The sequence below is a fragment of the Punica granatum genome, chromosome 5, assembly GCF_007655135.1.
Source record: "Punica granatum isolate Tunisia-2019 chromosome 5, ASM765513v2, whole genome shotgun sequence".
NCBI classification, from domain to species: Eukaryota; Viridiplantae; Streptophyta; class Magnoliopsida; order Myrtales; family Lythraceae; genus Punica; species Punica granatum.
The window spans coordinates 3,894,471-3,908,522 of NC_045131.1; the positions used below are offsets into that span (position 1 = coordinate 3,894,471).

Below are 14,052 nucleotides of genomic sequence, written 5' to 3' on the forward strand. Positions count from 1 at the left end.
CATTTTGCACATATCATCATCATCTATTATATATATATATATGTGTGTGTGCATAAAGCTATATATTGAGGTAAAAATAGCATTTTATCATGTTATATTGACATGGGCATGTCGATATATACACGCATGCAGATTGTGGTGCAAGTTGCCAGCTGCTCTGTGCAGGCAGCTATTAAGAACTAAAACCAGAAAAACTTTAGACGAACAACGTATTACATATGGAGATTTCGTATGGTAAATTACATGGTTGGCTTATGAATGTACAAAACAAATTGTTTATAATTATTTATATCCTAATCCAATTAATTATTATCAATAGAATGTGTAGGGTTGTGTGACCGATGTGTGGCTTTTCAGAAAACTTTTTGCCGGGCCTGTAATTCACACATAGCCAAGCAAACATTGAGAAGTTTGAGGAAAGTGTGTAAAATCCAAAGGAAAAAACACAACAAATTAAAAAACAAACACATCGCCACACACATTGCAATGAAGATAAAATCAATTCAGAAAGGCTACACCTGCACATATATATATGTTCCTTACATATACTTATGTTTCTTATAAGTATATTACATATTATATATATGTAAAAAGTTAAGAGGGTAGTGGAAGGGTAAAAAGGCAAGAATCTATGGGATTGTGAATTTTGCTTTTCAAATTTGGGGAGAAGGGGGGGGTGTGAAAAAGTTGGGTTGCTTTTGAAGAAACCCTACTTCGATCGATCAGGTATAAAAATGATTGAACGATTACGAGCAGTGGACCAATCCTATCCTATCCTAGGGCTGAAAGTTCTTTCCACCTTCACATGCGAATATACATATATCATATACACGTTCATATACATATAGAGAGAGATGAGACAGTAGACAGGAAAAGAAAGAGAGAGAGAGAGAAGTGAAAAGGCTGAAGCTTTCGAGTTGCCCGAGGCAGCCTGATAGGACCGTCCGTGATGCCTCTGTCTTCACTTCACAGATGAGTTGTAAGCAGGGGTGGGACCCATACAAGTTGGACCATCAGTAAAATCTAGTCCGTCCATCATCTCATGGTCAGGGAAAAGGCACTTTTTACTCTCTTCCTTGCTTGGAGGAAAATTACAAGAGGGAATTAAACACTTGACTAAGCCACTTTCTCAATTAATTAACCACGCTTTCAAGTCTCCTGCAAAATTGGAAGTGTTTTGCATGTTTTACTCTGACAGATTTCGCAGATATTTTGATGCTATAGTAATTTAGCAACCAGCTGGTATGGATATCAATCAAATTTTGTGCGTTCAAGTTCATGTTTTTTGCTTTCTACCGCCTCACATTCACCATTCACTTCATGATATTCGTGTTACTAGTTGCCATATAAGAAATTTCAGCTAAACGTACAAGAAATAGCTAGAACCGATAGGGCCACTCTTTCCTCCTAAATACGTAGTTGTGCATATAACATGCACATACCGAAAACGTAGCCAAGACAAGCTACCTTGTAGCGAGTTGCGTGGGTAAGACGACCAAGAAGTTTGATCGCTCATGACTAAACGTATGGAGCTTTCTCACATTTAGGTTGAACCATATATTTATAGATATACATTATCTACTCAAATCACTAAAAAGTGTATATCTATAAGTATGGATTTCGTGCGTATTTATTGAAATCGTACGATAAATCGTGCCAATATTTCTCTTCTACCTCAACTAGCAAACTAAGACCAAAACCCCAACCCCCACACAAGTACAACTTTACCTAGTTTTGAAAGTTCATGCAATTTAGCACAATTCCTTTATTTGTTTTAATTCCTTTTGATAATGAAGATAAAATATATATACTTTCAAGATTATTTGGGCACGAATCAATAATATGGATTTATTAAAACAAAATAGTTTTATCTTATACATTAATTCATGATTTCTTAATACTTTCTTAGCAACTTTCAAGTCGGTCGACCTCACCATATATATATATATATATATATATATATATATATATAATGTTCGTGATATTTTGTTGATAATCTTGCTTATTGTTTTTATGAGCAAGAATTATATGAAAATCCTTAATTTGGTAATTGCATGTTCCATATTGCAACAATCTCTCATGAATACTTAGGTCGGATGAACCATCAGAAAACCACATGGCTATAGAAAATGTTAGACGCAAGATAGCTTCCATAAATTAAGTACCTTAAATTTCGGGATTATTAAACATTTTTCTCATTGAAAAAATGAATTGAAAAGGACTACAACAATATATAGCACAAAATGTATTCTTTTCTTTTTGCAAACTAATTGTTTTGCTTTCTATAATTTCTCTGTAACGTTTTATATCCGACCTTCCAACCAAAACAATTAGGCTCGATTTCGACCTCGCAACTACTCCTCAATCTTGATTTTATGACTTATAATAAGACACTTGATTCTAAGCCGATATACTTATATATATACATTTATAATAATTAATTATAAGGTTACCCGATGTATGTTGAGACATATGTCACCTTAATAATATAATTTTTCCAATACCGTTTCAGCTAATGATCTCCTTTCTATCGACGTCTAGGTCAACAATTATGCCTTTTCACATCTTTAATACTTTGCTTTGAAAATAAACTATACAGGTTGTCTTCTCGAATTTCAATGTCTCTCAATCTTTGTTTCTCATTTCGTCATATATATTACTAATAATTTTTGAGCTATTAATCTATACTATATATAAAAGTATGAACACTTCCAAAGTGTTTCTTCAATTTTGATAATTTCGAAAATACTCTTGTACTCTTGTGACTTTTCCTCATACACTTTTGGGTCGTTACTTATGGTCTCGTGACTTTACCTCGTACACCTCTGACTCATGACTTTTGATCGTATCCTTAGTAATATATTTATGTTCCATTTCTGTACTCATTGTGAATTCTCTCCAATTGTCGCATGACGTCCCTTTTGAAAGATTTATCCTTCATTATAGGTACATCTGCTCCATAAAATTTTGAAATATATTTTATATTCTGTTATCTACCTAGATACATGCTTCCTTTGTAATATTCTGTTCAAAGTTGCCTTCAATTTTATAATAATACTACAATTCTATCATTTTCATAACCAACTCTTATAATTATCATACCTTTTGATTAGTGTCCTTTCACTCAAACAATATAAGTGAAAGTAACTATTGAAGAGACACTTGCACTTATATAATTTTTTATACTAACAAACACATTTTGAAGAAAAAACTGTTGAAACCTCGATTATGATTCTATAAACCTAAATCTATGTCTATATCCGCACTATATAAAAAAGTACAATCCCGTGTTTCTTCAAATTTTCTTCCCGTTTTCCCCCCACTTAACATAATGATATTATAAATTTACTCTATATATAATTAACATAATGAATTCTAATTTTTAAATCACCATACCTTTTGGCTATTGACTGATTTCTTTTCACTCAAAAAATGCGAGCGAAAGTAATTTCTTAAGATTCCCTTGCACCTCTCATGATGAAATAAAATTCACCTGTTACTTTTTAATTTTATTTGTATTTTTTAGCATAAACAAAAAAATATATAAAAAACTATAATGTAATTAGACAATCAAATCTAATGATTAAATAAGTACAAGTATAATTAATCATCATAAATGGCATGATAAAAGAAATATTTAGTTTCATGTTTTATATTTGAAAAAATATTATTGGTCGGTCAAATGATGTGATTATGATCTAAACGGACATAACTATTCAAAAAGGTGTATTTATTGCTTCTATATATACTTTTCAGTTATTCAAGAGACTTATGAGAAACCATTCAAACTTTCCCCTTTTCCATATGAAATTCTTCTCTCTAACAATTCAATGAAAAATCTCTAAAAATCCTCGGTCTTGTTGCTCAAAAATCTCGGTGATCGTGTTTCTATTGCATGAAAAGATATGTAATCTCTCTTATAAAATATATATTTTATTTTATTTTATAAGTTTTTAACATGTCATCAACAAAGAATATTTATGTGTGGTATTTTGTTTAACCCTTGTTCATGGGTCATACTCTTTATTCCAATAATATCATTGGCTCTTCCATTATTTTGATATTATTTGATCGTCTCTTGTCTCCCTCACTTGAATTTTCTACATACACTTGATACTATTTTATTTTTGTTACACCATTCAACTATTTGAATCCTTATTTAATCTCAAGTAGACGAAGAAATATCATTATTATTTCACATGCTTATATGATCTTGAATTTCTAATTGCCATTGAATATAGGTGAATGAAGAGACAAGTAAAAAACAATCTATTTTATCACCATGTTCATCTTAGATTATCATAATTGCACAATTTCAGTAATTAATTTTTTTATCCTTTATTTTAGTTTTTTTATGCACCAGTGACCGTAAGCCCCTGCTTCTCAATCTCTCCAATGGAAGAGAGAGAGAATTGTAGCCTAGCGAAGAGCCGTGAGTTTGGTTAGAGGTTGTAGAAAAGAGAAGAGGAAGGAGAGAGGGAGAGAGACGATAGAAACAACAAATTTCCTTGGATAGAAAGGCCACAAAAAAAATGTGAAGAGAGACGATCTTTGTTTTTCTTTATTTATTATGTACAAAGATGACGTTTCTATTTTTCCTGATTTAAAAAATATATGTAAATAAAATTTTCATAGAGTTTAATGAAGGAAAAACAATTGGCTCTTGATTTGTATAGGAAAACTCTTACTGATATTTCTTTATCAATGTAGATTTGGGTTGGTGAAGCAAGATTTTGTAATTGTATCTTTGTATTGAGTCATTTTTTAAATTTTTAATTACTATATTTTTACATATATATTTCATGTGACAAAGATTTCAAAACAAAAATTAAGATCAAATACAGCTACGCCCACTTTACACATAAAGAAGATTAATTATAATTATTCATTAGTTTTGAGTTTGTTTCTTTTTTTTTCAAAAAGTTAGAATTATGATTATATGTTTTTTTTGTCATTTTTAACAAATTTCACTCTATTATATCCCAATTATTTAAATTTTATTCTTGCTCTTCGCCAAATGCCAAGACTTTGTATTATTAATTAATCCATTGCCTTATTTTTATTTTATGGCTTTCCCTCTAATTTTACATCCAATGAAAATATAATTGGATTTTTGTCTCATCATTTGTTATGATGCATAATTTATTCAAAAGTCTAGCAATAAGTATATATCATTTTAATAATGCAATTTTTCATACTTTAAATATATATGTGTATAAAAATTAACATGGAAAATTGGAGATTCATAGTATATTTCTTTTTAAACTGGCTATTGTCATACGTCATATTGAATACTAGGCATGAAGCTTGAGGATCACATGAAATAATACGGAATACATATTTGAAAATTTTGAAAACATAGGAAAAACTATTTTATTTGAAAATTGGATAATTAAAACATGCTTCTTATATAATCATGAAAACTATAAAAATTTAAAATATATTATGGAAATATTTCATTAGAAAATACTTATGTAAAATTAAGAATTAAAATTTTATTAAATGATATATCATGAAAAAAGTATGTAAAATTCATAAATTTGAGGCTCATTAATAATTCATAAATAATCATCTTTACTAACAATTTTAAAAAATATCAAAAACTGAAAATATTTATTTAGTTTAAATATTAAAAATTGTCCTTTATTGAATATTTTGTAACTAATAGCACCTAATATATTCTGTTTTCATAATATATATATATATTTATATCTATGTGTGTGTATTCTATTTGTTAAAACTACTCATTTATATTTCTTAATACTTCCATGATACAAGTTTAAATCTTCTTCATAAGACTTTGGGAATGTAATTGATTTGATAAGATAGCAAGCCTTTCATCATTTACAATGATAAATTATGTCAATTCTCAAGTTAGATAAACTTATACCATTTGAAATCATTGTAGTTATAGAATTTAGTTTCTGAGCATTATCGCCTAACGAGATTTTATTTTATGTAATTGAATGCACATGATAGGAAGCAAAAATAAATGATGGTGTAAGAGGTATGATTCATTGTTAGTATTGTTTTTAAAATTTTTTATAAATAGAATTTTATATGTAAATCAACTTAATTTTTTTAAAATTTGGGCACAACAATTACTTTTAATTTTAATTAAAGTTTTATCAATTGATTTTGATGATCCATTAATAATATATATTTGTTTATTTTTTTCACTTAAATTGATCGATATGTAATGAAGCATGTTTTATATGCTTAATTTTTTTAATGAAATTTAAATTATGTCTACATTTTCCTACATATCAGTAGTATGCATTATAACTTGATCGAAGCATATTTCACATGTAACACACATCTACTAGTATATAGATATCTATATATGTTGTTATGCGATTCACTTAAAATATATATATACATATTGTTACGTCTCTAAGTAGGTTGTACTTGAATTTTCTGGTTTTTTCTTTTTACTTAATCTTGGATGACTAGCTAGGGAGTGCATCATTAAGATACGTTATTGCACATCCGGTATTTTTAAATTTACATATATCATGTGCACATGTATACGTCAGCGCAAATTAATGTAGATATATGTATAGCCATATCATGCATTTCACATAAGATCTATCAAGGCTGATAAGGGTGAACGGCGTCGACCGTCTCTATCAAAGCTGACTTTGCGGACCGTCCGGACCCAATTTTGAGCCTCCCGACATTTTTTATATAAGAGGGAGAATGATGAATAATATGTGTTAATTCCTTACAATATATAATTTTATAGCAACATACATATAATTGCATGCATACCCAAATAATATTATTAGATATTCGATTCAACTGCTTTGGCCTCTTGTATTTGGAAACATTATCCAATGATTTATTCTCTCTCTTTCCCTCCAATATTAATTCTTGCTCCCCTTATTTCATTGGGTATCCGAAGCTTTTTGTCTCTCAATCACACATGCACACAAGTGTGTCTATGCGTGTGGGCAATTTTTTCGATATATAAGGTTTTTTTTTTCAGAAAAAAAGAACAAACCCTAATTCCAATAAGAGGAGCAATGAAAATGTACATATAATATACATATATGTATATATTTGTGTGTATGTATATATTGTGTCCTCCCGACCACATACGACATGTCTCGTACCTTTCCATCGAAATTAGATTCCCCGCATCGTCAGTCTCCCTCCAATGCACGTTATATAGATATACACAAAAGATCTCTGATCTCATTGTCCATTCAATTCCCTGTCCCTTCCTCTCTTGTGATATTATCCGGTGCTATTGAGAAATTTTATCGTGCAATTATTATATGATGTCATTACTTTTTCAATCGGTGGACGATCAATTATTTGTTGATTAATTATTATAATTCAATAGTTCTAAAAAATATTGTACCATAAATTTCCTGATTTTACTCGACTGTAAAAATTTTTGATTAGAGATAGGTCATAAATTTTGAGAAAATAAAAAGCGCCCGCACACACGCATATATATATATATATATATGATTAAAAAAATAGAATTCATTTTATATTAATTTTTTATAGATAAATTATTTTTTATTAATTAATAGTATATGACTGGATGTCATAATAATTGTAATAAATTATTATTTGTTTATTGAGGGAATGGTACCCGAAAACGCGTTGATTGTGTTGGGTTTTCAAAGGTCCTGCCTACTATATTTAGTTGAGCCCCTAGGGTCGGAATTTAAGATTTATATGATATGATTTTCGTGGTTGATTGTGCCCTAATTACTTCTGTTTCTCTCTCAATATAGTATTCTGATTTGCATGACCGAGAAGGATTAGTTGCGCCGCTTCTTCAATTTATATTTCAATTTGAATCGACCGGGCAATTTACATATTCATCATGGATGAGAGAGTACATGAGTGACGACGTTGCCCACGATCGATATAACAAAAAATTGATGACTTGTGTTATATAACTTATATGTCAGGTTGAAGAAATTTTTATATTGTCACTTGCTTATAAAAGGCAATATGAATGGTCATTGAGCATATTTAGATTGTCTCATCATTAAATTATATATATATTGTTAAGTTTGAAAGATATATAGCCGTGATATCATCTTCTAGAGATTAAGAGAAAGTAATTAAATATATATAAATACTTGGTGAAATGTACAAAAACATAGAACTTGAATTAGGACATATGGAAAAGTAACATAAGCAGTTTTTTGTGTGTGCTTATAGCAGCATCTCCAATTAGTGATCTTTTCGTAGAGGGGACAACTCTATCACTTTTAGGATACGACTATATTCACATTGAATCAATTACAACTATGAGTTAGTAAATCCTATTTATTAACGTGTCATCGGGGTGCTTGTCGATCAATCAACGTAATCCTCAACCACATCCATGCTATAGCTAGAATCTCGCCCAAGGACAGATCTTGGGTTGACCCTAAGAGATCACTCGAGAATCAAATGTCTCCCAAGAAAACTAAGTATATGTTCACAAGTAATGGAAGAAAAGCATCTCATGTACGCGTGTGTCTATTTTTTTCACCTAAATTAAAATAAGTTGTCAAAGTTACAAAAGAAAAGTATGACATCCTCATACCCAATTGAGAAAACTATACTTTGCAGGCTTGGGATTTAATTAAAATCTATTCAAATATTTAATCATGATAAATCAATATTCCAACTCAAACTTAATTTTTCTCATTACAAGACAATGTATAACATCAAAAAATTCCAAGCACATGATTAATGTATAAATTATGTACAGTGCTGACAGTGATATGATATGAATTTGGCTGACATCCTCACGCGGTTTGCTTGTCCTTTTCATTCTCTCCCGATCTCCCGCGGGAATTAAATCTGCAACATTGCCTTGTGATCAGATTCTTAATACATAATTTATATATCAAGTTTGATTTTATTTTATTTTTGACATATTCTAATTTATTAAATAATGGTTTGAGTCAGGATAGTGTCAGAAGCTCGGCATGCAGTGCAGCGTACTCACACGTAATTAATCAAATAATTTCATTTTTGGTAACATTCGCGATGTGTATGCATGCAGTCTGTTAGTTAAACCTCTTCTTTGGCTTCATGCTGTCGGCTCACTAAAAATTATAGAGAGAAATAGTGAAGTGTGCGCACATCTGTATACATGCATACACGCACACGCACACGCACACGCACACATATATATGTGTTCCTATTGTGTGAGTTCCAAACATTACAAGAAAATAGAAATAAATGAAAGAATTGTATATTGCCCGTTTTGTTATGAAGCTAATTATAATTTGCGTAAAAGGCATATGATTTTTATAATATTGCTAAGTGCCAAAACATGAGAAGGACCCGTTCCTATCCATTTGTGGGGAGAAAGAAGGGAAACTTGGAATGGTAAGTACAAGAAGCTGTGCTGGTCGAAATTCATGAAAGTTTCTTGTTAGGGAGCCATAGGGGGTAAAACCACACAGTGCTCGAAATCGTCACGGAATGAAGGGGAAACACGACCGGGTCTCTATCTCTGTCATCAACCTTTTGGTTTTCTGCAAAATCGAATCGGCCTCTGCCCTTTGAAATGACACACATAATACACACACTCCTATTGTGATATCATATATTTTTAAGAATCTGAAGCAGCGAAAGCATTAGCTACAAAAGCTCCTGAATTGGTTGGTTCTCAATCGAACGACTCGTGTGAAGGAATACTGAAGTGCCCATGTGTAGTGACTAGTGAGTCCTGTTAATTAGGTGAGGTTGTAGAGGTAATGCTTATTCCTCAACGAGCTTTGTCAATAAACTGGGCTTGGGCGTTGGGCCTGCAATGCGTTCATGATGTTAATTACCCCTCTCTTTTTACACTAGAGTGCATTTACCAGTGATCGTCGGTTATAACTAAACGCGCTTCGCTTGTAGGTAGTCTCGTACAACAACAATTGGTCGCAGGTCCCATCCTTTATCTCGTCTTGACTTCCTTTGTCGCCAAGATGGTAGGATTGATATTACAGAGGAAATCATGGACTTATCGCATATGTATTGGACTTGATACGTGATGTGAACTCGATAACATTGCCAATGGCACGGAGAGTATCGATAAGAAAAAGGTTAATTTCGGGATTGATAGGGAAAACGACGTGTGTGTACGGGAAAGAGTCCAAGGGGAAACTATCGTGGATTCGAATATCGGAGGCATCAACTCAAGTGTCAATTTGGCCTCGTGGATGTCCCCCCACTAGCTCCCTGTCATGTTCCATGTTTTTGGACTCTTACGCAGAGGTCGACATTGGACCATAACCAGCAAATTGCATGTGCCCATTTTCTGGGCCAACCCCTCACTGTATCCTGCTAAATTGAGGGAGGGTCTCTCTCACTCCCAGCTCATCAAGATTCTTTCGCATTTCCGAGCCATGTACTCTTTCCCCACTGATCGCCTTAAATTGTTGAAAGCGAAACTCAACGTATTCTACAATGAAGTAATCGCATCATAGTTGCCAAACGGGTTCAAGAGATGGGAATCAGCCTGGCCTTTCCCAAATATAGCTATAGTTCAGTAAACCCGCAGAAAAGAAGGAATTCTCTCATACTTCGGATTTACTAAACAAAAGAAAATTTCAAGACTGTTCAGCCGTGCTGAGACTGGTAACAAGCAATAATCTACAGGCCACAGCAAAACTCGAGTTATCGATCATAGCAAATGGGTCGGCCAGCAAATTAAGATGAAAGACGTATATCAAATGGTTTACCAGTACTCAAATGATTGAACAAAGGTATCAGCAAACGCAAAAAAATAAAATAAAATAAATTGAAGTGAATCAAACATAGCTTAGCAGATGATACAACCGACAGCTATACAACCAAATTTTATCTCCAGATGACAGCAGTATAACGCAAGTCTGACAAAGGTTCACTCACGAAATCCTGAGAAACATATAACATAGGATTAGCCTTGGAAAGCACATGATAGCAGAAAACCTGACCCTCCATTAGATTCAGCTCAAACCCATCTTTATCACTCTATTTCTTCAATACACTGCAGCAATAAGAGGAGGGCCATCAGAATTACGATGCAAAAGTAAGATTGAAGAGCATTTTCATTTAAGGAACACGTGTTTTCTTTCCATAACCTTCTTGACAAGATAGCTATATGTGAATCATAATGAATCATCAAACAGGGGCTTAACAACAACAGATGGAGGAGGATCTTACTTGTATAAATATGCAGCGATACCAAGGATGATACAAAGCAAGACAATATCAATACAGAAATTTCTGCTCGACCTCAGCTGCAATAATACCAACGATGCTATTGGATTAAATTGCATAATTGATATGTAAATGTAATTGAGTCCTCCCAGAAACGTATGGCTAGGGAAAAGTGTGACGCTCGGAGAAGCATTTTTGTCTTACTTGATTTACAGTGTCCTTAAGCCTAACATTCGTATTTTTCAAGTCGGAAGCCGCCTTGTCCACCTGTTGATATCAGGGTAAAAACATAAATGTAAGCTATATTACAACTTGTGAGGTGAGGCCTCAACAAATTTTGAAGGAAATACAGGATTGCCATGTCACCTTGGAATCAATCTCATCCATCAAAGGAACTTGCCTGTCCAATTCCTGCAGAAAGTTTTTAGGATAGTGAATCATATATATATTATACATCAAAGAAACAAAAATCACGACTTGCAGAGCGAGGGGGGAGGGGGGAGAGAGAGAACCTCATTCATATCATGAGCCATGTTTTTCAATGTGTCCAAACCATCAGAGATCATATCTAGACCTTGATCCTGTTAGAAACATCACCTTAGTAAATATTAAGCAAAATTCACCTAAAGTAAACATATATACGTTAAGGAAGATTGACTGGAGTTTCATTGTAACTACATGTGGTCATGGAAACTCCCTGCATAGAATCAGGAAACGAGGCAAAAAGTGGACATAAGTCTGATAATGTGGCTTGCCTGCTTCATCTTTCGCATCTCATACTCTTGTCTAAATTGGCTAGACTCCTCAGTTTGCTGAAAGTATTCATTGTCAAACCGTCCATCTATAAGAGTAATGAAACTAATATGAGTAGACAAAACTGGAAAGCCAAGAGTCAAAAGTCTTTCAGAAACCAACTTTGAAATTCTAATACATAATGGTGGATACAGGGAAGAGAAGCCAAACAATTACCAGAATCAAACTTAATTTCAGCACGGGAGGCAGAAGATGCCCAACCCCCAGTTTGTTTTGGTGCAGGTGGAGTTCCATCTTGGATAGACTGAATCCTATCTGGCAGAGCAAGGACTAGATCACTCCGAGCAGCAAATTCTTCAGAGGAAAGCCCTTTGACCTGAATCAGTACTATAGATTAAATGCCACAACTTTCTTCTACTCGTATGATGAGAATAAGAACCCGGAGACTGGTCCAATAAATTTCTTCATAGGCTAGAAGAGTATTGTTTTTTACATTCTTTTTCTAGTACATTATACATCACCATCACGAATTGCTGGGTTATATCTTTACATATTGGCTACTACTAGATCCTAGAAAACTAAGGAAGTTATACGGTGTTATGAAACAACAGTTTCATGCATTGACAAGGACAAAAGGAAAATATATTGTCTGTACACACATGCCTCGGGTAAGCATAGAATACTAGCTCCTTGGACAGTTACTACTTCTGAAGAAAGATGCCAGGCACATTGTGATAACATCCCACTAATACGCATGTGTGAAGGTGAAACTAGGTGTTGCACAAAGCAAATAGAGCCTACAGAAGAGTTTATCAAATACTAATTTCCTGGTTGTGCTAGAAAGGGTGATAGATGCAAATCACATGAACGGGATCCAGCGTCATTTCTGTAGAGGCCACGCTCGAGCCAGAATAAAGGTGAGCTTGGAGGCCACCAGGACAGATTTCTTTGTAAGTTAGTAGAAATTCAATATATATATATATATATATAATTCCAGATTTGAAATGACCGTGGTTGACCAAGGTTTTTACAACGAAAAACCTTGGTCATTGAGGTCATCCCAGAGGCGAGCCAAAGAAGAAAATACATATGGGATTCCCTTGAAATCACAAACAAGAACAAGAAAAAGCAACATTCAAGTAACATCAACAGAAAAGTAAGGAACCTGATCCATTGGATTAGGCTGGAGGATTGTGTTTGGGAGAATCCAAAAGCTTCTCACTAAGATTGATGTTACCCTTCCAAAGAAACTACCCTGACGTTGAAAAGTTAGCGTTGTCTAATCTGAACCTAGTGACCAAAGGATATGCATGATAAAGTCAATTACTGGGTAGCACCCGGGAAAAGATCTTGTGTGCTTCCCAGATAATAAAACTAGATTCGGACTCCCATTCCAAGCAGTCATGCTTGCAAGCAAACATCACTAGAAACTGAAAGCTCACAGTTCGGAACTCCACTATCACTTTTTATCTCTGACATATTTGATGCATAACTTTTCAGATCTCACGGGAAAATCTTGTCGGGAAGATCAGAAAATCATAAAGCAAGCCAAACTGACAGTTGATACACTGAAAATTAGGAAGATCAAGGACCATAATGCAGGAAGTTGAGCATGAGTAAGGGAGTTCACCTTCTTCATGGCCAATCTCTGCAACTTAGGCACCTCCTCCAGCAACCTCGCCTTAGTCCGCCGAATCTCTGCATTCAGAGCGACAGCAGATGCTCTATTTTTCTCTTTTGCAGCAGCCTCCGCTTTCTATGCATCAATTTGATCCACAATTCAGTAAAAATTACACGAGATGGTAGTAATAGAGCTCAGATCAAGCAATCCTGAACCAAATAACCAATGCCGATTCCAGAAATTGAATCAGCTACAGACTACATTGCTTACAGCATCACATCTCATACTTTTAGGTTCAGGAGCACAATCTTCAGTAATAAATAGCAAAAAGAGCGAAAGGGACAAAGAGGAGGATCCGGAAGAACCTGCTCGGCAGCCTCGATGTCGGCCTCGACGACGGCGTACAGGCGGGCGAAGGCGTCCTCGCCGGAGACATTGGATTCCTTCTGCCTCTCGACATCGTACTTGTCGTACTTCTTGCAGATCGCGTCGACTCGCGTCAGTATGTCGATCACGCTCAT

At 33.8% G+C, this 14,052-nt stretch overlaps 1 protein-coding gene across 1 annotated transcript; it reads right to left on the reverse strand.

Moving 5' to 3' along the window:
- Positions 1-10,655: 10,655 nt before the first annotated feature.
- On the reverse strand, positions 10,656-14,052 carry LOC116209558 (syntaxin-71). The gene is made up of 9 exons (XM_031543221.1): positions 13,897-14,052; positions 13,541-13,666; positions 12,127-12,286; positions 11,913-11,998; positions 11,670-11,738; positions 11,524-11,568; positions 11,362-11,424; positions 11,161-11,237; positions 10,656-10,984 (listed from the first exon to the last, which is right to left on the reverse strand). Exons 1-9 carry the CDS (start codon positions 14,050-14,052, stop codon positions 10,969-10,971), a joined length of 798 nt encoding a protein of 265 aa, XP_031399081.1. The 3' UTR covers positions 10,656-10,968.